At 43.7% G+C, this 24,112-nt stretch overlaps 1 protein-coding gene across 1 annotated transcript in view; it reads left to right on the plus strand.

Annotated features, from left to right (window-relative positions):
- Nucleotides 1-24,112, plus strand: part of myo16 (myosin XVI) — a 278,895-nt gene that overhangs the window by 249,120 nt on the left and 5,663 nt on the right. The window contains exon 31 of the mRNA XM_055637409.1: nt 10,523-11,704. Within this exon, the coding sequence (XP_055493384.1) occupies nt 10,523-11,704 (1,182 nt within the window). The remainder of the gene's footprint in view (nt 1-10,522; nt 11,705-24,112) is intronic.

The following is a 24,112-nucleotide window of genomic DNA, read 5'->3' on the forward strand; positions in this document are numbered from 1 at the left end:
CGGAGAAGGTGACAACAAAACAACAGAGATACATTGTGATCAGAGGGACAGTCAGACTGGTTGTGAACTGGGAAGGGGGAGGGATGGAGAGAGAGGGAAAGCAAGGGTTACTTGAAGTTAGCAAGGTCAATATTCATACCAAATGTAGACACAAACTGCTGGAGTAACTCAACGGGACAGGCAACATCTCTGGAGAGAAGAAATGGGTGACGTTTCGGGTCGAGACCCCTCTTCAGACTGATGTCAGGGGAGTGGGCGGGACAGAAATAAAGTGTAGTCAGAGACAGTAAGACTAGTCGGAGAACTAGGAAGGGAAAGGGGATGAAGAGAGAGGGAAAGCAAGGGCTCTTTCAACTTAAAGAAGTCAATGTAAGCTGCCCAAGCAAAATATGAGGTGCTGTTTCTCTAATTGGTGCTGGGCCTCACTCTGACAGTGGAGGAGTCCCAGGACAGAAAGGCCAGTGTGGGAATGGGAGGGGGAGTTAAAGTGTTGAGCAACCAGGAGATCAGGTAGATTTAGGTGGATCCAGGCAATGGTAGTTTGGTGAGTTTCATGTCAATAATTGGGAAGTTATTGGAGAGGATTAGTTTGCAAAGGATTTACTCGCATTTCATAGGCTATTTAGGGAGAGTCAGCATGGCTCTGTCTACAGTCGTACAAACTTGATGAAGTTCTGTTGAGGACATGGTGGATGAAGTCAGAGACGTGGATATTGTCTTCATGCAGATGTTTTAAGGCATTTGATAATATTCTGTCATGGTTGGCTGATCCAGAAGATTAAGTTATATGCGTTCCATTGTGACTTGTTAGTTCAGAACTGGCCTACCCAGAGCAGAAAGAGAGTAATAGTGGATGAGTATTATTCTGGCTGGAGGTCTGTGACCAATGGAGTTCTACAGGGATCTGTGCTGGCATCGCTGTAATATATATAAATTATTTGGACGAAAATGTGTATGGTTTGGATCGTAATTTGGAGGCAACGCAAAAATTGGTGAAGTTGCAGACCGTGAAAGGATACAGCAGGTTACAGATCAGTTACAGATATGGGCAGGTGAATGGCAGATGATGTTTAATCCATGCAAGTATGAGGCGTTGTACTATGAGAGGTTGAATGTAAGGCAAAGAATAGAGTTAATGGCAGCACTCTTTAACAACATTGATGTGCAGAAGGATCTTCAGATCCCTGAAGGTAGCAACATAAGTAAACAATAAACAGTAGGTGCAGGAGTAGGTCATTCAGCCCTTCATTGAAGCCAATACCGCCATTCAATATGATCATGGCTGAACATCCCCAATCAGTACCCCGTTCCTGCCTTCTCCCCATATCTCCTGACTCCGCTATCTTCAAGAGCCCTATCTAGCTCTTGAAAGTATCCAGAGAACCGGCCTCCACCACCCTCTGAGGCAGAGAGTTCCACAGACTCACAACTCTGTGTGAAAAAGTGTTTCCTCATCTCCGATCTAAATGGCTTACCACTTATTCGTAAACTGTGGCCCCTGGTTCTGGACTCCCTCAACATCGGGAACATGTTTCCTGCCTCTAGTGTGTCCAAACCCTTAATAATCTTATATGTTTCAATAAAATCCTCTCTCATCCTTCTAAATTCCAGAATATGCAAGCCCAGCCACTCCATTCTCTTAGCATATGACAGTCCCGCCATCCCGGGAACTAACCTTGTGAACCTACACTGCACTCCCTCAATAGCAAGAATGTCCTTCCTTAAATTTGGAGACCAAAACTGCACACAATACTCCAGGGGTGGTCTCACTAGGGCCCTGTACAACTACAGAAGGACCTCTTTGCTCCGATACTCAACTTATTTTGTTATGAAGGCCAACATGCCATTTGCTTTCTTCACTGCCTACTATATCTGCATGCTTACTTTCATTGACTGATGAACAAGGACGCCCAGATCCAAGTTTTGTCCAATAGAGTAGATAGAATGATAAGGGCGACATATGGTATGGTTGCCTTCCTCTGTCGGGACATTGAGTATAAGAGCGAGGAAGTCATGTAGCAACTACATAACATTTTGGTTAGATGTCATCTGAAGTATTGTGTGTGGTTCTGGTTGCTCCATCACACAAAGAATGTGGAGGCTTTGTAGAAGGTGCAAATGCTGTCTGAATTGGAAGGTACTAGATATAAGGAGCAACTGGACAAAACTTGGGAGACCTGATAGAAGTATATACAATTATGAAGGGGGATAGGTCTTCTTCTTCTTGCGAATGAAACATAAATAAACCAAAGGAATAGTTAGATCTCAAGCCGGGTGTTGAGCAGCCAGGTTGTTGTCTCTGTGTCAGTGTCTGCCAGGCCAGGATACGTTGGGTATACAGTCAGAACCTTTTTCCCAGTGTGGAAATGTCAAAGACCAAAGGACACAGCTTTAAGAACAGAGGGAGAAAAATGAAAGGAACTGAGTGGGGCAAGTTTTTAATACAGAGAGAGATGGAGAGATAGGGGCGATGTGGAAGTAGATCTGGTAGAGGTGTTTAAGAAACCTTGAGATAGGATGATGAACATGTAGGGTATGGAATTTGACACCAAATTCAGCACAGACAAAGGGCCCGTTCTTGTGGTGTCGTTTTCTATGTTCTGTGTTGCGACAGCTTATGCAAACAAAAATCCTGGAAATGAAAAAGGTAAAAATGCTAATGTTATAGTTGAGCGTATAGCTACTAACTCCTCTTTCCTGATGCTGACTAATCTATTTAAAATTTCAGCTGTTGTGTTTTATTTCAAATGTGCATCTTTTCATTTTGAGTTCCATTTTATCTGCATCTACACAAGGTGTGAAAGAAATGAAAAACAGTTAAAGGCATGGGTGTGAACAGGAAATTAGATTTTAATGTAATAAAAAAGGAATTACAGATGCTGGTTTATACCAAAGATAGACATAAAATGCCACAATAACTAAAAGGGTCAGGCAGCATCTCTGGAAAAAATCAAAAGGTGAGGTTTCAGATCGGGGAAAAGTCCAGATGCGAACGTCACCTAAATATTTCTCCAGAGATAATACGTGACCTGTTGAATTACTCCAGCATTTGTGTCTATATTTAGGAAATTAGATATTCAGTTTTCTTGCTCGATTCGTGTAATTTGCATAATACAGTAAACACACGCATATTGATCCACAGCTTAAAATGATATAGGAACAAAATGCAGGTGCTGGTTCATAAAATAAGACACTAAGTGCTGGAGTAACTCACAGAGTCATAGAGTGATACAGTGGGGAAACAGTCCCTTCAGCCCAACTTGCCCACACCGGCCAACATGTCCCAGTTACACTAGTCCCACCTGCCTGCGCTTGGTCCATATCCCACCAAACCTGTCCTGTCCTGTACCTGTCTAACTGTTTCTTAAACAATGCGATAGTCCCAGCCACTACCCGATCTATTCCTCTCATGATTTGGTATACCTCTATAAGATCCCACATCATCCTCCTGCGCTCCATGGAATAGAGACCCAGCCTATTCAACCTCTCCCTATAGCTCACACCCTCTAGTCCTGGTAACATCCTCGTAAATCATTTCTGAACCCTTTCAAGCTTGACAATATCTTTGCTATAACATGGTGCCTAGAACTGAACACAATATTCTAAATGTGGTCTCACCGGTCTCTCTGACTGATGAAGGCCAAAGTGCCAAAAGCCTTTTGGACCACCTTATCTACCTGCGACTTGATCTTCAAGGAACCATGCACCTGTACTCCTAGATCCCCCAACTCTACAACACTACCCAGAGGCCTACCATTTACTGTGTTGGACCTGCCCTTGTTCGACGTCCCAAAATGCAACACCTCACACTTCTCCGTATGAAATTCCATCAACCATTCCTCCATCGACCTGGCCAATTGATCCAGTTCTTGCTGCAATCATTCACAACCATCTTCACTATCTGCAAAACCACTCACTTTTGTATCATCAACAAACTTGCTAATCTTGCCCTGTATGTTCTCATCTAAATCATTGATGTAGATGACAAACAGTAACGGGCCCAGCACCAAACCCTGAGGCATACCACTAGTCACAGGTATCGAGTCCGAGAAGCGACCTTCCACCATCCTGCTTCCTTCCATGGAGCCAATTTGCTTTCCATTCAACTATCTCTCCTTGGATCCCATGCGATCTAACCTTTGAGAGCAGCCTACCATTCGGGGGTTTAGGCAGCATCTCTGGAGAATATGGATATGTAAAAGTGCTGGAGTTACTCAATGGGTCAGGCAACATCACTGAAGAACATGGAAAAGTACAAAGTGCTGCAGTAACACAGAGGGTCAGGCAGCATCTCTGGAGAACATAGATCGGTGATGATTTGTGTCTGGATCCTCCTTTAGACTAAAGTTATATGTAACTTTTTTAATGCATATTTTGAAGTGAGTGTCACCTCCTGCCCACCTTCTCACCATGTGCCCTGATTAGAAGAAGAAACATTGCAATCAGAACTGTAAAACAGAATTCACAATTTGACCGGCACACCAAAATACCATCCACTGCCCAAGGCCTCATTTGCTACATATTGTTGACAAAGCAAAGCGAGGCACAAATTCAGTTTCTGTTCACGAGGGAACAGATATTTTTGAGAGACATTAATGTAAACATCGATTTAATTAAATCAACAATTTAATAAAATTTACTAGGCTCACAATATTTCCACATCATTAGCCCTATACACAAAGAAGCATCCAATTCCAAAACATTGGATGTGATGTAAAAATTCTGAACAGGTTATAATATGTTCTTCAAAGGCCCAGTTAAATTGTTGTTAACTTGATCAAGCAAGGTGAGAATTTATGTAAAATGTATTATTTCAAACTGTGAATTCTCATCAGATTATCTGAATTATTTTACCTTAACAAATAAAGTTGTGTAAGGCTCCAAAAAATTCCACTTAAAAACTAGTAAATTATGTTGATATTTGGTGAGGGACGTCAAAAAGAATGGTGAAAATGTTGAAATATTTCATCCAGAGAGCCTGTCAAATTAAATATCAAGCCAAAAGGCATGTGCATGTGTGCCTTTTTACTCTATTTGCTATTCCAATTCTAAAGTAGCCATGCCACTATTCAAGTGCTTAGAGTCATAAGATCATAGAGCACAAAACCAGCCCCTTCAATTGTATTTCTGAACTAACCAAAACTCGGGAGGTCCATTCTGACCATCTATGCTAACACTATTTACTAGCAGGCAACATGCTTGCATTTCTTCTTCTGCAGTCACTTGGTCCTGAGGATAAGTTGCTTTCACTCATGTTTTGTGGACTCATGAGTCCATTGCTAAACCCATAGATCGAGCCATTGGTGGTGGAGTCGGTGCTGGCTGGAGCAGGGTTGTTTCCTCAATGGTTCACCACTTATATTGTGCTTTTGTTCACCTCCTCGTGAATAGATTGAAGTTTTCCAATGCCTCCGCTTAGTCCACAGAAGCCTACTTCATCTACCCTACCTTGCTAATCACTTTAACTCCCCCTCCCATTCCCACACTGACCTTTCTGTCCAGGGCCTCCTCCATTGTCAGAGTGAGGCCCAGCGCAAATTGGAGGAACAACACCTCATAGTTTGCTTGGACAACTTATAACCCAGCGGTATGAACATTGACCTCTAACTTCAAGTAACCCTTGCTTTCCCTCTCTCTCCTTCCCTCCCCATTCCTAGTTATGACTCTCTCCTTCATGAAATGTTATCTCTGTATGCTTTGTTGTCACCTTCTTCTAGCTAACAATTCTACATTTTCCTTGATCCCCTTCCCTTTTGATGTGTTGTTTTCGCACCTTACACATCCTTATCTCCATGTCACCAACTCCACTGAGGAATGGTCTCGACCCGTTCCTTCACTCCAGAGATGCTGCCTGGCCCGCTGAGTTACTCCAGCATTTTTGTGTCTATCTTTTAGTTTCCCAATGCCATCCTGAAAGGTCTTTATCCATTTTCAATGGTCGTAGCCTTGGGATCCATGAGTCAGATAATGTTTAGGGTGGCCTTGATAGTGTTTCCTTGGTCCATTTTGAATCTCAGTGTAGATCCTCTGGCTCAGCAATCATGGTGAATTATGTGATCTGCCCATTAAAGATCACAGAGTGTCATTAGGATTTGAGTAGGCTTAGGATGGTGTCTGGGGAGGGAAGAGTTGTTGGTTGACTTATTTTGACAGTGGATTTGGAATGTTTCCCAGATATAATCTTCTCAACCTTCTGCTACTCGTAATCCATCTCTACAACATTAAAAATGACAGGCAGGACACTGTTGCCAAGTAAGCCCCGAATATTCAGCCAGGTGTGAGATCTTCAAATGCTCCTTTATTCAGACAGTGACAGGCACTGATGTTGACCCTGAACCTGATCATTAATATGAGACTATGCTGAGAGAAAGTTCCCCTGAGATGGGCTATGGACCCGTTGAACCTTTACGCATTCATCCGTTAGAAGCTTGTTGCAAATGAGGTGGAGCATTGCAGTAAGAACAATTGAGAAAGAGTTAGCGTAATGGCATGCTCTTGCTTGTCATGAGGTAGTGCAGAGACTGGGTCTGTTGTGGGTCCATTATTAAGGCCGCAATTTGCAAGCAGACATAAGATGGAAACAAGCATCTTCAGGCTACCAAATTTGAGAGAGGGCGGTAGAGTTACTGCCTTTTACAGCGCCAGAGAACTGGGTTCAATCCCGAGTACGGGTACTGTCTGTATACAGTTTATACGTTCTTCCCTTAACCTGCAGGGGTTTTATTTGAGATCTTCAGCTTCCTCCCACACTCCAAAGGCGTAGGTTAATTGGCTTGGTATAAAGGTATAAATGTTAAAAAAAATTGCCCCTAGTTTGTGTAGGGTAGTGTTAAAGTGCAGGGATCGCTGGTCAGTGCGGACACGATGGGTCGACGGGTCTGTTTCCACAATGTACAGTATCTCTAAAAAACTAAAATAAATGACATCTAAAATGACAGAATCAAGAATGTTATAAACTCTACTAAAATAAAATAAACTAAAATATCTCATACCCAAATGACCAAACAAATTATAACTTAACCTGATTTTTTTCCAGTGCTAGTTATTCAAGCATGTGGGGGGTTTCTTGCATGAGGTCATTTTGCTTCAATATCAGAGAAGGCAAAAATAAATAGGTTCCAATTCAAGCATTCACCTTAAACATAAGAGAGACGCAAAAAGCCGGAGTAACTCGGCGGGTCAGGCAGCATCTCTGGAGAAAAAGAGTAGGTGACATTTCGGGTGGAGATCCTTCTGCAGACTGAAGGTTTGGAAGAGGGTAATGTTGAAATATTCCCCTTCTCTCATTATTCCATTATCTAAAGAAAGGTTTCGGCCCGAAAAGTTGCCTATTTCATTCGCTTCATAGATGCTGCTGCACCCGCTGAGTTTCTCCAGCACTTTTGTCTACCTTCGATTTTCCAGCATCTGCAGTTCCTTCTTAAACATGCCATTATCTAAACTGGCTTATCCAGGCAGTATCATCGGCGTGGTTTCCCGGATGTGAAGATAAGTTGCTTAGATTAACACAAAAAGCTGGAGTAACTCAGCAGGTCAGAAGAAGGGTCCAGTCACTGAAGAACTCAGTCTGAAGAAGGGTCTCGACCCGAAACACCACCTATTCCTTCTCTCCAGAGATCTGCCTGTCCCGCTGAGTTACTCAAGCATTTGTGTCTATCTTTGGTTTAAACCAGCATCTGCAGTTCCTTCCCGTACATCATAAACATAAACTGCTCTCAGATCAAGCACACATAGATACACATAAGAAAACTTTGAATTTACTGTGAAATACAAAAGCATTTATTTTTGTTAATTGGGTATCATTCATTACCCACAATCATTTCATCTCTCTTGTTTCCAAGTTTATCCTCAACAACCTCCTCCGTAGCCTGGCGGTTCTGCTGCTGATAGTGCCGATGGTGGGCTGCCTCTGTGTGGCTGTGGCTCCTGAACCCCCCTTCCACTCCCCTATTCCCCACCCCAGGTTCTCTACCCTAGCCCACTCCCCTCAGCCTACGCCCGGATCCCCGGATGAAAGTGGACAGTAGGGAGACGCAGCTGGTAAAGCTACTGCCTCACAGTGCCGGAGACCCGCGTTCAATCCTGACCTCGGGTGCTGTCTGTGCGGAGTTTGCACGTTCTCCCTGTGACCTTGTAAGTTTCCCACGGTGCTCGTCTCCTTCCTTATCCCAATGGCGTGTGGGTTTGTAGGTTAATCGACCTTTGTAAGTTGCCCCTAAGTTATAGGGATTGGATGCAAAAGTGTGATAATGTGGAACTAGTGTGAACAAGCAATCAATGGTCGGCATGGACTCAGTGGGCCGAAGGGCCTGTTTCCATGCTGTACCTCCAAACTAAACTAAACTAAAAAACATGGCCATTAAGAAAAAAATCTGTATCTGAGCTACATCTAATGGTCCTGCACCACACTGTATCCAACAGGATTTTTTTTCATAATGGATGAATGTTCTGTTGGAACTGAAAAATCATTGATCTGTTTCAGAAGTCACATTTCTGTTTGAATGTGAATTGTGTTGTGAACGGATTATTCTGGAAATAAAATAAAGATAGGTTATACACACATTAATGTGAACACCAGACCTACCATAACCATCGTGCTTAATTTGTGATAAATGTACACAATTCTCTAGGCTATAGCCTCTGAATGATACTCTCTTATCCTTGGTAAGCCACTCTTAAGAATTTAAAAAATATTTTTAAGATCTCTCTTAAGATCACTTTTGGAGTCAGATTGTCAAACAGCATTGCCACAGGCCTTTCGGCCCAACTGATCCATGCCAACCAAGTTGCCCCGTCTAAACTAGTTAATTTTCCCGCCTTTTAAACGCTGTTATAGTATCTGCCTCAACTACCTCCTCTTTATAAACTTTAAATTTAAATTGCAAATTTATTTGCTATTTTTAAACACACCATTCCTGGATACGATATGGATTGAATTTCCCAACCTACTACATTCTTTGTGGGGCGGCACGATGGCGCAACTGTAGAGCTGCTGCCTTACAGCGCTTTCAGCGGTAGAGATGCGGGTTCGATCCCGACTATGGGTGCTGTCTGCATGAAGTTTGTATGTTCTTCCCAGTGACCGTGTGGGTTTACTCCAAGTTCTTCAGATTCCTTCCACACTTTTTCTTGATTAGTACAGGTGTCAGAGGTTATGGGGGAGAAGGCAGGAGTATGGGGTTAGGGAGGAGAGATAGATCGGCCATGATTGAGTGGCGGAGTGGACTTGACATCCTTACTCTACTATTATTCCTTATGACCTTACGACTCCAAAGACATACAGGTTTGTAAGTGAATTGTCTTGGTATAATTGTAAATTGTCCCTAGTGTTTAGGCCCACTGCGTCCGCGCCGACCAGCAATCCCCGCACATTAACACTACCGTAAACGCACTTGGGACAGATTTTAATATTTATACCAAGCCAATTAGCCTACTTCTTTACTTCGTTAGAGTGTGGGAGGAAACTGGAGATCTCGGAGAAAACCCACCTGGAGAGAAGTTCAAACTTCATACAGACAGCACCCATAGTCAGGATGGAACCCGGGTTTCTGGGGCTGTAAGCACTGTAAGGCAGCAACTCTACCGCTGCGCCACCATGCCATCCGAATTAGATATTTTAAAATATTTGTATTGAGGATTTATTACTAATCAGGACATTGGTGATTATGGGCTGTTTCTGAAAAAATACCACTGGATTGTTTACTTGCTCTTGGAATCTTTATTTTTCACACTAATCCCACATTAATCCCATTACAATCATTCCTCATATTCCCTTCAAACTCTCGCTGATTCTACAATTCTCCTACCTATTATGGACAATTTACAGTGGCCAATTAACCTACCAATGCAGTCATGGGGTCCTACAGATGGAAACAGGCCCTTCGGCTCACCTTGCCCACACCAGCCAATATGTTCAGCTATAATAGTCCCACCAGCCTGCTTTTGGCCCATATGTTTCCAAACCTGTTCTATCCATGTATCTGTCTAACTGCTTCTTAAACGATGCAATAGTCCCTGCCTCAACTCCTCTGGCAGCTTGTTCCATACACCCACCAACTTTTGTATGAAAAAGTTATCCCTCATATTCCTACTAAATCTTTCCCCCCCTCACCTTAAACCTTTGTCCTCTGGTCCTTGATTACTCTACTCTGGGAAAGAGTGTGCATCTACCCGATCTATTCCTCTCATGATTTTGTGCACCTCTATAAGATCACTTGTCTTCCTCCTGCGCTCCAGGGAATAGAGTCCCAGCCTGCTCAACCTCACGCAATAGCTCACACCCTCGAGTCCTGGCAACATCCTCGTAAATCCTTGGTCACAGAGAAAATGTGCAAACTCCACACAGACAGCGTACATGGTCAGGATTGAATCCAGTTCTCTGGTAAGGCAGTGATTCTGCTAGCTGTGCTAGACTGTGTCTGGTTGCAGAGGAAGATATATGGACATTTCAGTGAATGGAAAATAAGGTGTGAAGTCAGCCCTTTCCAAATGGCCCTAATCTTTTCACTTATCCCATCCACAGTTCTGACAAAACCGAGACCGCACAGTGATGACTACAGCACAATGAAAAAGATTCCTCCACCAAAGCCGAAAAGGAGCCCCAACACCAGACTGACTGGTTCCTATGAAGAGATTTACGTGAGGAAGCCACCTTCACTTAAGTTCACATGCTCGATGACTAAAGCAGTTCCGAGCACTGGAATTATTCAACGTGCCGCATCTGCCGACGGGCCGCAATACGGCACGCTGAGTCTCCATCTGTTGCACAACGAGGACGTTGAGCCCGTTTATATCGAAATGGGGGGAGCAGCGGGCAATTACCTGGTCGAGATGGAGAGTCCCGATCAAGGAGAGTCTGTTTACGAAGAGATGAAGTACTGTCTCCTGGAAGACAGTCCCTGCTCTTCCTACTACTTTGACCATGAGGCGTGTCCCCCACCCGGTTTTGAACGAAAAACGCCAACGCTGCCCGACGATGTTGGAGCAGGCAGCCCTCCCGTGGCCGGCTGCAAAGTGTTAGGGTGTGACATTCCGCCTCCCTTTCCCAACCTCCTTCCCCACAGACCCCCACTGCTGGTATTCCCCCCAACGCCAGTGCAGTGCTCCCCTGCCTCCGATGAGTCCCCACTCACACCGCTTGAAGTGAAGAGGATACCAGTGCTGGAGACCAACCTGACTTACCCCATGCCAGCCGATGAAATATCGCCCACCTCGCCACAGTTTCCAAGCCATCAAATGGGTGAAGATGGGCCGCCAGCATCTCCAGACTTGGGTGTGTTCAGTGTATCAGGAAAGATGTCATCGCCCCCAATCACTCCTTCTCTCCCACTAATTCCAACTCCACCCTATAAGGCTACTTCACACTTTATTTTCCCACCGGACATTCCCACATCTTGTTTTGCAAGTTCAGGAAAATTATCGTCAAACACGGATGTTCCCAAATTATCACAGAAACCCAATCCATTGCCGGCAAGAGCTTCGCCTACAAACTCCATGAGATTACCCTCCTCGCCAGTAAAAAGTTGCAGGACAGAAACTGGGAAGAACCTCTCCTCCTCCACGGGGAACATATCACTACTCTCCCACTCGTCCACTGTTTCCAGACCTATCACCAGCCCACTGGATGAGTTAAGCAATCTTTTCAGCTCAGGACGAAGTCTTCTGCGAAAATCAGCAACGGGAAGAAAGATACGGGAGCAAAGCGGTGAGTACTTTTACATTTTACAGTCATGAGTGATACAGTAGCAATGTTACAAAATTTTGAGATTTAAAAAATCAAGTCTGCAATGTATCCCATCAGCTAAAGCACAACAAGGAGTTTAATTTGACACCTAATTCACTTTCATACCTTCAGTATTAAAAAGGTTATGGCCATTTTCATACTCGGAAATTAGCATCTTATTCCCTTTTGCTTTTCCATTGACTTAACACAAAAGTTGTGACCAAGGACAGTCAAAAGCTCATAACTTTCTTAAAAATTAAGAGAACTGAAATAAATGTTCAGTTATTTTAGATTGAAGCATTCTGAAACAAATATGAAACACTTACTTGGATGACCTGAAATTAAAGCATGTAATTAGTTAGTTACCTAATTGTAGCTAATTACAAAATTCAATTACTAGATTTAAACATCTATCCATTTCTTAACATTTTTAAATAGCCTAAGTGTCCAAATAACATTCACACATGAATTCACAATATAACATGATTTTTAAATCTCATTGTCATGAATTTATAGGCCAAATGGAAGGAATTTAATGTTTAATTCCCGTATATTAACGGCCATTTAAATCATCTTGCGAGTGGGTTTTTGTGGAATGCGATCGATTGGAACGTTGCGGTTGCAGTGAATTTGAACCCCGTATCAGCAGGAAAAACACTGCCGGTTCATATGGGGCCAAAATCACATTTTTGCCAATGAAATTTGGATTAAAGTCATCCTAAGCAGCAAGTTTACAGCATACACAGCCAGTGGCAGAACTGTAGAGCCTCTGAAGGTAAGTATTGTAACATACCTAGATACAGTGTGGAAACAGGTGCTTCGGCCCAACTTGCCCACGCCAGCCAACATGTCCCAGCTACACTAGTCCCACCTGCCTGCGTTTGGTCCATATCCTTCCACCTGTCCTATCCATGCACCTAACTGTTTCTTAAACATTGGATAGTCCCAGCCTCAACTATCTCATCCGGCTGCTTGTTCCATACACCCACCACCTGGTGTGTGAAAAAGTTACCCTTCAGATTCCTATTCAATCGTTTCCCCTTCGCCTTAATCCTATGACCTCTGGTCCTCGATTCACCTACTCTGGGCAAGAGACTCTGTGCATCTACCTGATCTATTTTCTCTCATGATTCATTCATGAGAGTCACGTGCAGTCATGGTGGCGCAGCGGTAGAGTTACTGCCTTAGAGCTAATGCAGCGCCGGAGACCCGGGTTCGATCCTGACTATGGGTGCTGTCTGTACGGAGTTTGTACGTTCTCCTCGTGACCTGCATGGGTTTTCTCCGAGATCTTCGGTTTCGTCCCACATTCCAAAGATGTACAGGTTTGTAGGTTAATTGGCTTGGTAAATGTAAAAATCTTCCCTAGTGGGTGTAGGATAGTGTTAATATGCGGATCTATGTATCTGTAAGTACTGATGTTAGTCTTAGCAATCCTTCGTTTGAGATTGACTACATACAGAGGCACTACTTCAGATACTCAAGCACATAATCCAGGCTGCCTTCACAGCACAGTGGTGAATTTTGTTCTTTGCTTGAGATGTGTGTGATTTCAGGTGGGTTAAAAAGAGCCCCAGCACTGCTCAAAGTGCAGTAAAGGCACACAGCACAAAAACAGGCCCTTCGGCCCAACTCATCTATGCTGACCAAGATGCCCCATTAGTCCACGTTGAGCCCATATCCCACCAAAACATTCTTATCCATGTCTTTAAATATCTTTGAAATGCCTTAAAAGTACCTGCCTCAGCTACCTCCTCTGGCAACTTGTTCCATATGACTGAAAAAATTGTCACTCATGTTCCTATTAAATCAGTTTAGTTTATTGTCACGTGTACCGAGGTACGGTGAAAAGCTTTTTATTGCGTGCTAACCAGCCAGCGGAAAGACAATACATCTTTGCACATCTTACAGAAAGATGTATATCTTACACAATACATCTTACAGAAATACAATAAATCTTGCCCCTCTCACATTAAACAAGTGGCTGATTCCCCCACCTTGGGGTCCTATCTACTACCATCATGATTTTAAGCACCTCATTGAGATCACCTCTCAGCCTCATGCTCTCCAGAGAATAATGTTCTAGCCTGCCCAACCTCTCCCTATAACTGAGCTTTAGAGTCCTAGCAACATCCTCGTAAATCCTTTCTGCAGTCTTTCCAGCTTCCAAACATAGAAAATAGGTGCAGGAGTTGGCCATTCGGCCCTTCGAGCCAGCACTGCCATTTAATATGATCACGGATGATCATCCTTAATCAGTACCCCGTTCCTGCTTTTTCCCCATATCCTTTGATTTCTTTAGCGCTAAGAGCTAAATCTAACGCTCTCTTGAATGATGACATCCTTCTCATAACAGGGTGATCAGAACTGAAAACAATGCCCCAAATGCTGCCTCGCCAATGTCTTGTGCAACTGTAACATAACGTCCCTCTCTATACCAATTTCCCTGCCTGCTAGCTGATGAAGCCCAATGTCCGAAAAGCCAATTTCAGACAGACGAAGACTGTCTATTTATGAGCAATTACTGGAAGCAGCTTGGAAAAATACTTATTTTTTAAATAAATTGTCCTTTCTGAATTGCTAAGTACAAATGTATACACGTATAATGCACCTTATAATAGCTTATCCACTCCAGTTAATTATTTCCGAAGTGAATCACTGATATGTAGAAAGATATGCAAGACATTATGTACACAGGCAAATACCACTTGCATGAAAAAAGATCTTTGTTGCGACAACTCTCTGCTAACAAATATTGACACCGAAGGAAAATGTTTGATGATGCCGTGGGTTAAGATAATGGATATATTTCATGAAAAACAAAACAGTTTTGTGCTACAGTGGTGCAGCTGGTAGAGGCCAGAGGCCTGGGCTCGATCTTGACCTCAGGTGCAGTCTAGGTGGAGTTTGCATGTTCTTCCTGTGGCCATGTGGGTTTCCTCAGCGTGCTCCACTTTCCTCCCAAGATGTGTGGGTTTGTAGGTTCATCGACTTCTGTAAATTGTTCTGAGTGTGTTGAGAGGGGATCTAAAAGTGAGTTAACATAGAGCTTGCTCATGGTGAGTGTGGACTCAGTGAGCTAAAGGGCCTGTTTCCATGTTGTATCTCCAAACTAAAACACACGCAAAAACAAATTTGCAAGTTTACCTGAGAGAAGTGCAATACTCATGAGAAATACATAAAATTTACCTTTTCTCATCAAAACTGCATGTGGCTATGATCATTAGAATTCCAAATATTTCCTCAGTTCAAATATCTCATTGCAATACAATCATGCCATCAGTTGCCTTGAATTTGACAGGGAGCATTATCATTGTTGCTTGTTATTTAAAGGCAAATTTCTCTGCTATGACTCATGTATGAAATCAACTCCTCCCTCACTAAACAGAGGAGCAAATATACGCAGACTACGATTTTGCAAAGATCTGGTCAACAAGACCTACCTTCCCTTACCGTTAGAGCTTCAAAACCAAGGCACCACCTTTGTGGAGGTTATTACCCCTTATTACCTGTAAATTCCTAACCTTGAGATATTTCCAGGTAATACAGATGACATAGAACGCATGTAGAACATAGAACAGTACAGCACAGGCCAGGCCCAGTACAGAACAGAACAGGTCCTTTGGCCCATTATGCATATGTTGACCGTGAAGCTAATTTGATTGAAGGCCACCAGCCAGCGCATGGTCTATGTCCCTCTAACCAAAGTTTTAGACACCTGCAACTTGACTTCCAGTCTTTTATACTCAATGCCCTGACTGATGAAGGCAAGCATGCCTCTGCCTTCTGTACCAGCCCATCCACCCGTGCTGCTACTTTCAGAGATCTATGGACTTAGAGTCATAGAGTCATACAAAGTGGAAACAGGCCCAACTTGCCCACACCGACCAACATACCCCATCTACATTAGTCCCACCCGCCTGCATTTGGCCCATATCCATCAAAATATATCCTATCCATTTAACTGTCTAAATGCTTCTTCGATGTCGTGATGGTACCTACCTCAACCAAAGATACTAGAGGAGCTCCTCTAGTATCTTTGGTCTCAACTACCTCCTCGGGCAGCTTAATCCATTTACCTACCACCATTTGGGTAAAAATATCTTTCCTCCCTCAACTTAAACCTAGTTGAACCTCTGGTTCTCAATTCCCCTATTCTGGGTGAAAGATTATCTGCATTTAGACATGATAGGGGTCTTTTTATCCTCTTTAGCAACAGGCTAGGCACCAGAGGACTGGAAAATAGTCAATATTGTTCCTCTATTTAAGAGCAATAGGGATAATCCAGGAAATTATGAGCAGTAGAAAATTATTGGTAAAGGTTCTGAGGGATAGGATTTATTGTAGAGGGTGTAGAAGTTCATCAGGATGTTGCCTGGATTAGAGAGCGTAAAGGGCCTGTCACACTTTCATGACCTAATTCACGACCTCTGCCGAGTTTGCCCTTGACTCATACTCGCAGCATGGGACATCAGGAGGTCGTAGGGAGGTCGTAGCAGGCTGTGATGCTGGTCATAGGTACTCGTGGCATCAAGTAGGTCGGGGCATTTTTCTAGCATGATAAAAAATGTCCACGAGTAAAAGAAGGTCGTGAATTAGCTTGTGAGCGTGGGACAGGCCCTTTAGTTATCAGGAGAGGTTGGACAATTTTGGATTGTTTTCCCTGGAGTGTCAGAGGCTCAGGGATGACCTGTAGTTTACTTTAGTTTAGTTTAAAGCTGCAGTGCGGAAACATGCCCTTCGACCCAACGAGTCCACGCCGACCAGCAATCCCCACACGTTAACACTATCCCCTAACACAATTACATTGGGGCCAATTTACATTTATCAAGCCAATTTACCTACAAACCTTCACATCTTTGGAGTGTGGGAGTAAACCGAAGTTATCGGAGAAAAACCACGCAGGTCACGGGAAGAACATACAAATTCCGTACAAACAGCTCTTGTAGTCGGGATCGAACCAGGGTCTCTGTCGCTGTAAGGCAGCAACTCTACCGTTGCGCCACTGTGCAATATTCGGTCCACTTCGCCCAAAACATGAGCATCCCAGTAGTTCAGAGAGCAATAAAGGGCAGATATAGAGTTGTGTATATGGAAGATGCTGACTATGAATTTTTTCATAGCAGAAAAGGACCAGTCTATAAATATGTAAACAATGTGTGACCATAGCCAGAAGATCCACATCTGTCAATGCTATCTATGCCTGATCATTTTATTCTGAATGTTGCACAAAATATTTCAACGATCATGAAAAAAATCACTGCATGATTCTACCTTAAATTCATGGTTTTTCGATCATGTAATATGCTTTTTGGAGAGAGTACTTTTATAATTAGAGTAGAATCCTCCTCATATTTAACCTCATAGTTCACTTGGGCAACTTAAAACCCAGCAAGTATGAATATCAACTTCCCCAACTACAAGTAACCCTTGCTTTCCCTCTCTCTCCATCCCACCCCCATCCTAGTTCTATGACCAGTCTGACAGTCTTCCTGATTAAATTTTATCTCTGTATACTTCGTTGTCAACTTCCACTAACTAACAGGGACCTATTCTACATTTAGGCCGGTGAAGAAGCCATTTGCCAAGATGTTGGTGAAACCTGGACTATTGTGTGCATTTCTAGTCACCATTTTTAGGAAGGATGTGGTTATGGGATGGGGTTGCACGGCGGCACAGTGGTAGAGATACTGCCTCACAGCACCAGAGACCCGGGTTCGATCCTGACTACGGGTGCTTGTTTGTACGGAGTTTGTACGTTCTCTTGGTGACCTGCGTGGGTTTTCTCCGAGATCTTAGCTTTCCTCCCACACTCCAATTACATACAGATTTGTCGGTTAATTGGCTTAGTATAAAAATGTAAAATTGTCCCTCGTGTGTGTAGGACAGTGTTAGTGTGTGGGGATCACTGGTCGGTGCAGACTCAGTGGGCCAAAGGACCTGTTTCCACGGTGCATCTCTAAACCAAATAAAAACTACAGCTAGAAAAGGTGCGTATAACCAAATTTTGTTTGAACCTCATGTGAGGTTCAAATGACAAATAAATGGTATTGTATTGGTATTGCATTGTATAAAAGATTGTCAGGGCTCTTTCTGAGACTGGTGAGCTTGATTTATAAAGAGGGACTGAATGGTCTGGGGCTTTTTCCCCAGAAGCATAGGAGAATGAGAGATGACCTTACAAAGGAACGTAAAATCATAGGCAGAGCAAGGTGAGTGGTTAGAGTCTTTTTCCCAGAGTATGGAAGTCTATAATCAGAGGTCTAAAATGAGGCCAAAGTTGAGAGATGAAAGATTTAAAGGGGAACTGAGTTGTGACTTTTTCACATAGAGGGTGTTGAGTATGTGGAACGAGCTGCCAGAGGAAATATACTTACAATGTTTAAAAGACATTTAGACAGGTTTATAGATAAGAACGGTTCAGCGGGATGTTGACCAAAGCAAGCAAGTGGGATTAACATAGATGATTTGAATCACCGGGCCGTGCTCTATCCTACAATGGCTCTCTAAGATCCCAACATCCCTGTCTGGGTTACATTACAGCTACAACCTTTCAACTCAACTTTCCAGCTGATCTATGTCCCTCTGTACCATTCAACAACCTTATTCTCTATCTATGACTGCACAATCTACATATCATCTGCAAACCTATTCATCAGATCACCTACTTTGTCATCGACCATTGCACAAACCAACCGCCCTTCCATTGACTCCATTTATACCTCACTCTGCCTCGGCAAGGCCAGCAGCATCATCAAGGACAATTCGCACCCTGGCTACTCCCTCTTCTCCCCTCTCCCATCAGGCAAAAGGTACAGAAGTGTGAAAACGCACACCTCCAAATTCAAGGACAGTTTCTTCCCAGCTGTTATCTGGCAACTGAATCATCCTACCACAACCAGAGAGCCATTCTGAGCTACTATCCACCTCATTGGTGACGCTCGGACTATCTTTGATCGGACTTTAATAGCTTTATCGTGCACTAAACGTTATTCCCTTATCATGGAATGGCTTGATTGTAATCATGTATTGTCTTTCTGCTGACTGGTTAGCACAAAACAAAAGCTTTTCACTGTATCTCGATACACGTGACAATAAACTAAACTAAGTCATTTATATATATTACAAGCAACAAATATTTTCACCTTGATAATGCACTCATTTTGAACCCCTTTTCCAGTATACACAATTTTCAACATGAAAGAGGGTTCAAAAGGTGTGTGTAGGAAGAAACTGCAGATGCTGGTTTAAACTGAAGAAAGACACAAAATGCTGGAGTAACTCAGTGGGACAGGCAGTGAGAGAAGGAATGGGTGATGTTTCGGGCCAAGGAATCTGAAGAAGGGTATCCACCCAAAACGTCACCAATTCCTTTGCTCCAGAGATGCTGCCTGTCCCGCTGAGTTACTCCAGCATTTTGTATCTATCTTCATTCTTTCATGTTGAACCTACTTCAACTCTTCTTCAAATACATTTACAGAGTGTGCATAGCTAAATATCTAGATAATATCAATTAAATGTTGCTAATTTATGAACAGTGTTCTGATCCTGATATTCTATATTAGGATCAGTTGCATGGTAGAGAGTGGTCTACTATTGTTCTATGTGCTTTGATGCTGACTAGACTTTGATCAAGACTGTTTAATCCATCCAAAGCTTACATGCACATTCATTGCACTAATCAGGAAACAAAACATGAGGTGATTTTTCACACCCCATGGCTCTGAGGGTAATTGCAAGTAACCTTACTGTGGTGTGGTTGATGTTAATTACCTGTGGTGAAAGCAACAGATGGACAGCATTCAGCTGGATAAACTCACTGAGCTGAAGTTTTAAATCTAGTTACAATACAGAATAATGGATTCAGATTCTGCTGCTGAGCTTTTCATATTTTATCAAAGTCGGTCTGGTTCTAGACGAGAGAATCAGATGGGAAGGGATTGAAGTGGAAGGGAGACCCCTACAAGCCTCATGACACCATGGTCAAAGGCAGCTGTGTTGTTTCTTAGCCAGTGAATCTAGGTAGTTCTAGGATTAATGCCAAGCTTATTTTAGTTTAGTTTAGTTTAGAGATACAGCACATAAACAGGTCCTTCGGCCCACCGAGTCCACGCCGACCAGCAATCCCCGCACCCTAACACAGCCTACACACTAGGGCCAATTTACTATTTCACGGAAGCCAATTAACCTACAAACCTGTGCGTCTTTGGAGTGTGGGAGGAAACCAGATCACCCGGAGAAAACCCACGCAGTTCATGGGGAGAAGGTACAAACTCCGTGCAGGCAGTCAGGATTGAACCCGGGTCTCTGGCGCTGTAAGGCAGCAATTTTCCACTGAGGTAATTTTTATTTCTGTGCCCTCCAATATATAAAACCTACAAGAGTAGATTAACTTTATGTGTAGGAAGGAACTGCAGACGCTGGTTTAAACCAAAGATAGACACAAAAAGCTGGTGTAACTCAGCGGGTCAGACAGCATCTCTGGAGAAAAGGATTCTAATAGGTGATGCTTCGGGTCGAGACCCTTCTTCAGACTTTATGCCCAGTCAAGTTAAGTGCCAAGAGGCTAATTTTGGCTCATTTCCATATTGAAGACAGACAAGTGACTCAGTACTATATACCATCCAGTTCATCCACGTAGGAAGAATATTACAGCAGTAGAGAGGATATAGAATAGATTTATAAGTCCTGCAGAATCTCAGTTATGGAAACATTTTGTCTTAGCTGTGGGCGTTTGCTTTGGAACAGAGAAGATAAAGAGGAGTCTATATAAAGGTGGATAAAGTTAGAAAAGCCTAGATGAGTAAGCATGAAGGACATATTTCCATCAAAATAGTTCAGTTTAGTTGAGAGATACAGTGTGGAAACAGGCCCTTCGGCCCACCGAGCCCTCACTGGCCAGCAATCCCCGCATATTAATGCTATCCTACACACACAAGGGCCAATTTTACACTGATAGAAAGCCAATTAACCTACAGACCTGTACGTCTTTAGAGTGTGGGAGGAAACCGAAGATCTCGGAGAAATTTCACGCGGTCACGGGGAGAAGGTACAAACTCCGTACAGATAGCATCCATAGTCAGGATCAATCCCGGGTCTCTGGCGCTGTAAGGCAACAACTCTACCGCTGCACCACCACCATGCCGCCCAATTCAATAACGAGTGAACATTCGTTTTTTTGGGGGGGAACTTAAAGAAGAATTGATAGAGAATAAAAATCACTCGAAGAAGATTTGGAACTCAATTTCACATAATTCAACGCAATACCATCACCCCTTTCACATATCTCTTCCCCAACCTCCTTCTTCTCCCCCCGCCCCCAACCACTCTACACTTTTGAGGATTGCAAAGGAATTGCTTTACACGCTACACATGCAAGTAAGATACTAAATGAGTATTGGAGGTCCGTGAGATAGGTGTGGAGAATACAAACATGCCAGGGCAGGTTGAGATCGAGCAGGAAGTGATGCTGAGGCTCTTGAAGATCATTAAGGTGGATGTCCGCACGGCCTGGTAGGATCTATCCCAGGTTATTGATGGAGGCAAGAGAAGAGATTGTGGGAGCGTTGGCGAGGATCTTTGTTTCTTCTCTAGCCATAGGCAAGGTCCCGGAGGACTGGAGAGTGGAGACTGGAGAGTGGCCTCCTTTGTTTAGTTGTGCAAGAAAGAAAGTAGAGAGAATCCAGGCAACAAAAGGCTGGTGAGCCTCACGTCACTGGTGGGGAAGCTATTGGAGAAAATAGACGTCGATGTAGATGGGTTGGTGAGTAGGTTTGTGCCGACACCACAATTGGAGGAGTTGCAGACAGTGTGGAAGGCTGTCAGAAAGATACAACAGGATATGGAGCAGCTGCAGAAATGGGCAGAGAAATGGCAGATGGAAGTTTAACCCGAGCAAGTATGAGGTGTTGCACTTTGAGAGGTTTAATGTAAGGAGAGAGTAAACAGTTGGTGGCAAGACCCTTAACAGCATTGATTATGCAGAATGATCCTGGAGTCCAAGTTCACAGCTCACTGAAGGTGGCAACACAAATTGATAGCATGATTAAGAAGGCGTATGGTCTGCTTGCCATCAATGCTACGGGCATTGAATACAAGACTCAAGCAGTCATGAGAAAACTCTATACGACAGTCGTTAAGAGCCTGTCCCACTTGGGCGTCATTTGCGCGTAATTTACGCGGCATCATTTACGTGTAACGAAGCACGACGCGTGCATGATGCGCATTACACGCGCATGGTGCATGGTGACGTAGGAAGTGACGCGCGGCGCCCCAGGATTTCAGAATGTACAAAATCTTTGTGCGTCATCTGCATGACGCGCAAATGACATCCAAGTGGGACAGCCCCTTTAGGCCGCATTTGGATTATTGTGTGCACTTCTGATCGCTCCACCACGGGAAGGATATGGAGCTTTGGAGAGGGTGCAGAGGAGGTTAACCAGAATGCAGTCTGGATTGGAGGGTTTCAGCTCCAGGGGAGAGGTTGGATGAACAGTCATTCTCGTAAACCTCCTCTGCAACCCCCTCCAATGCCAGTCTATTGTGCCTCAGATAGGGGGACTAAAACCACTCACAATACTTCAAATGCGGTCTGACCAGCGCCTTATAAAGCATCAGCATTGCACCCCTGTTTTTATATTCTAGTCCTTGCGATATAAATGCTTACGTTGCATTTGCCTTCCTTACTACCGATTCAACTTGTAAAGTAACCTTTTGTGAATTCTGCATCAGCATTTTCTTTTGCACTTCCAATTTCTGAATGCTCTCTGCATTTAGAAAATAATCCGTGCCTTCATTCCTACTACCAATGTGCACGTCTGCACACGTTGCTAGGCTGTAATCTGCAATATATAAAATTATGAGAGGCCTACATAGAGTAGATAGTCAGAACCTTTTTCCCAGGGTGGAAATGTCCAACAATAGGGGGCATAGCTATAAAGTGAGAGGGGAAACTTTAATGGAGATATGCGGGGCAATTTCTTTACCACATAGTGGTGGGGGCCTTGACAGCATTGCCAGGGGTGGTTGTGGAGGCAGCTACAATAGTCACATTTAAGACACTTGGAGATATTGCAGGGCTGCCAACATTCGGTGAGAGTTGGGAGTGAGAAACCTGCGAGAGACCAAGCCCGAGGGAGCATTGCGGGGGGGGGGGGGGGGGGGGGGGGGGGGGAGTGTGCCCCCTCCCATTGGTATGGAATATTTGCATTTTTCAGCTTGAAATTGTGCAATATGGTGCATACTGTAGCGAGTCTTATAACATAAACTTGAATGCAATATATATGCTTTAAATTGGATTGGAGCGTTTTTGAAAGGGGGGAGGCTGTGCGATCACTGATCACTGGCCTTGAGGGTACCAGGTGAGGGAGTGGAGCAACCAAGTGGAGAGAGGGTGTGGAAGAAGGGTAGGAACCTTTTGAAATTTGATGTATTAAAATCATGTTTTAGTGCACTGTAGAAGTATGATTTCAATGTTTTTTGTATGAAGTATTTTTAAGGGGTAACTTTATCCACACAAAGGGTGATGGGTGTATGGAACAAGCTGCCATAGGAGGTAGTTGAAGCAGGGACCATCCCAACATTTAAGAAAAAGTTAGACTGATACATGGATTGGACAGGTTTGGAGGTATCGACCAAAAGCAGGTAGTATAGCTGGGACATGTTGGCGGGTGTCGGCAAGTTGCACTGAAGGGCCTGTTTTCACACTGTATCACTCTATGACTACATTATACCTCCACCATGCATGAATGCTTCAAAATCAAGTGATCGAGTTTTATTGCCATATACTCAAGCATAAAAACATAGAAAATAGGTGAAGGAATAGGCCATCGGCCCTTCGAGCCAGCACTGCCATTCAATATGATCATGGCAATTCATCTAAAATCAGTACATCTTTCCTGTTTTTTCCCCATATCCCTTGATGTCGTTAGCCCCAAGAACTAAATGTAACTCTCTCTTGAAAACATCCAGTGAATTGGCCTGCACTGCCTTCTGTGGCAGATAATTCCACAGATTCACAACTCTCTGCGTGAAGAAAGTTTGTTCTCATCTCAGTCCTAACCGGCCCCCCGCTCTATTCTTAAACTGTGACCCATGGTTCTGAACGCCCCCAACATCGGGAACATTTTTCCTGCAGTTACAGTAAGTGAAAATCTAGCAGGCAAGCAGGATGCTTTCTCCAACCACCCCCATTTGAAGTCCACTACCTTCCACCGTTTCTACCCAGTGCTTGGTACTTACTTCCAGCAGCCACTGGTTGTCCTCCAGGATGCACCGAGCCGCAGCCTGATCCATGCCGGTCACCTGGGCAAATTCGACACAGAGACTCTCTCTCTCCCCCCTCTCTTCTGCTCTCTCTCCTCTCAACTCCCCTCTCTCTCTCTCCCCCTC

This window comes from Leucoraja erinacea, chromosome 6 (genome assembly GCF_028641065.1).
Source record: "Leucoraja erinacea ecotype New England chromosome 6, Leri_hhj_1, whole genome shotgun sequence".
NCBI classification, from domain to species: Eukaryota; Metazoa; Chordata; class Chondrichthyes; order Rajiformes; family Rajidae; genus Leucoraja; species Leucoraja erinaceus.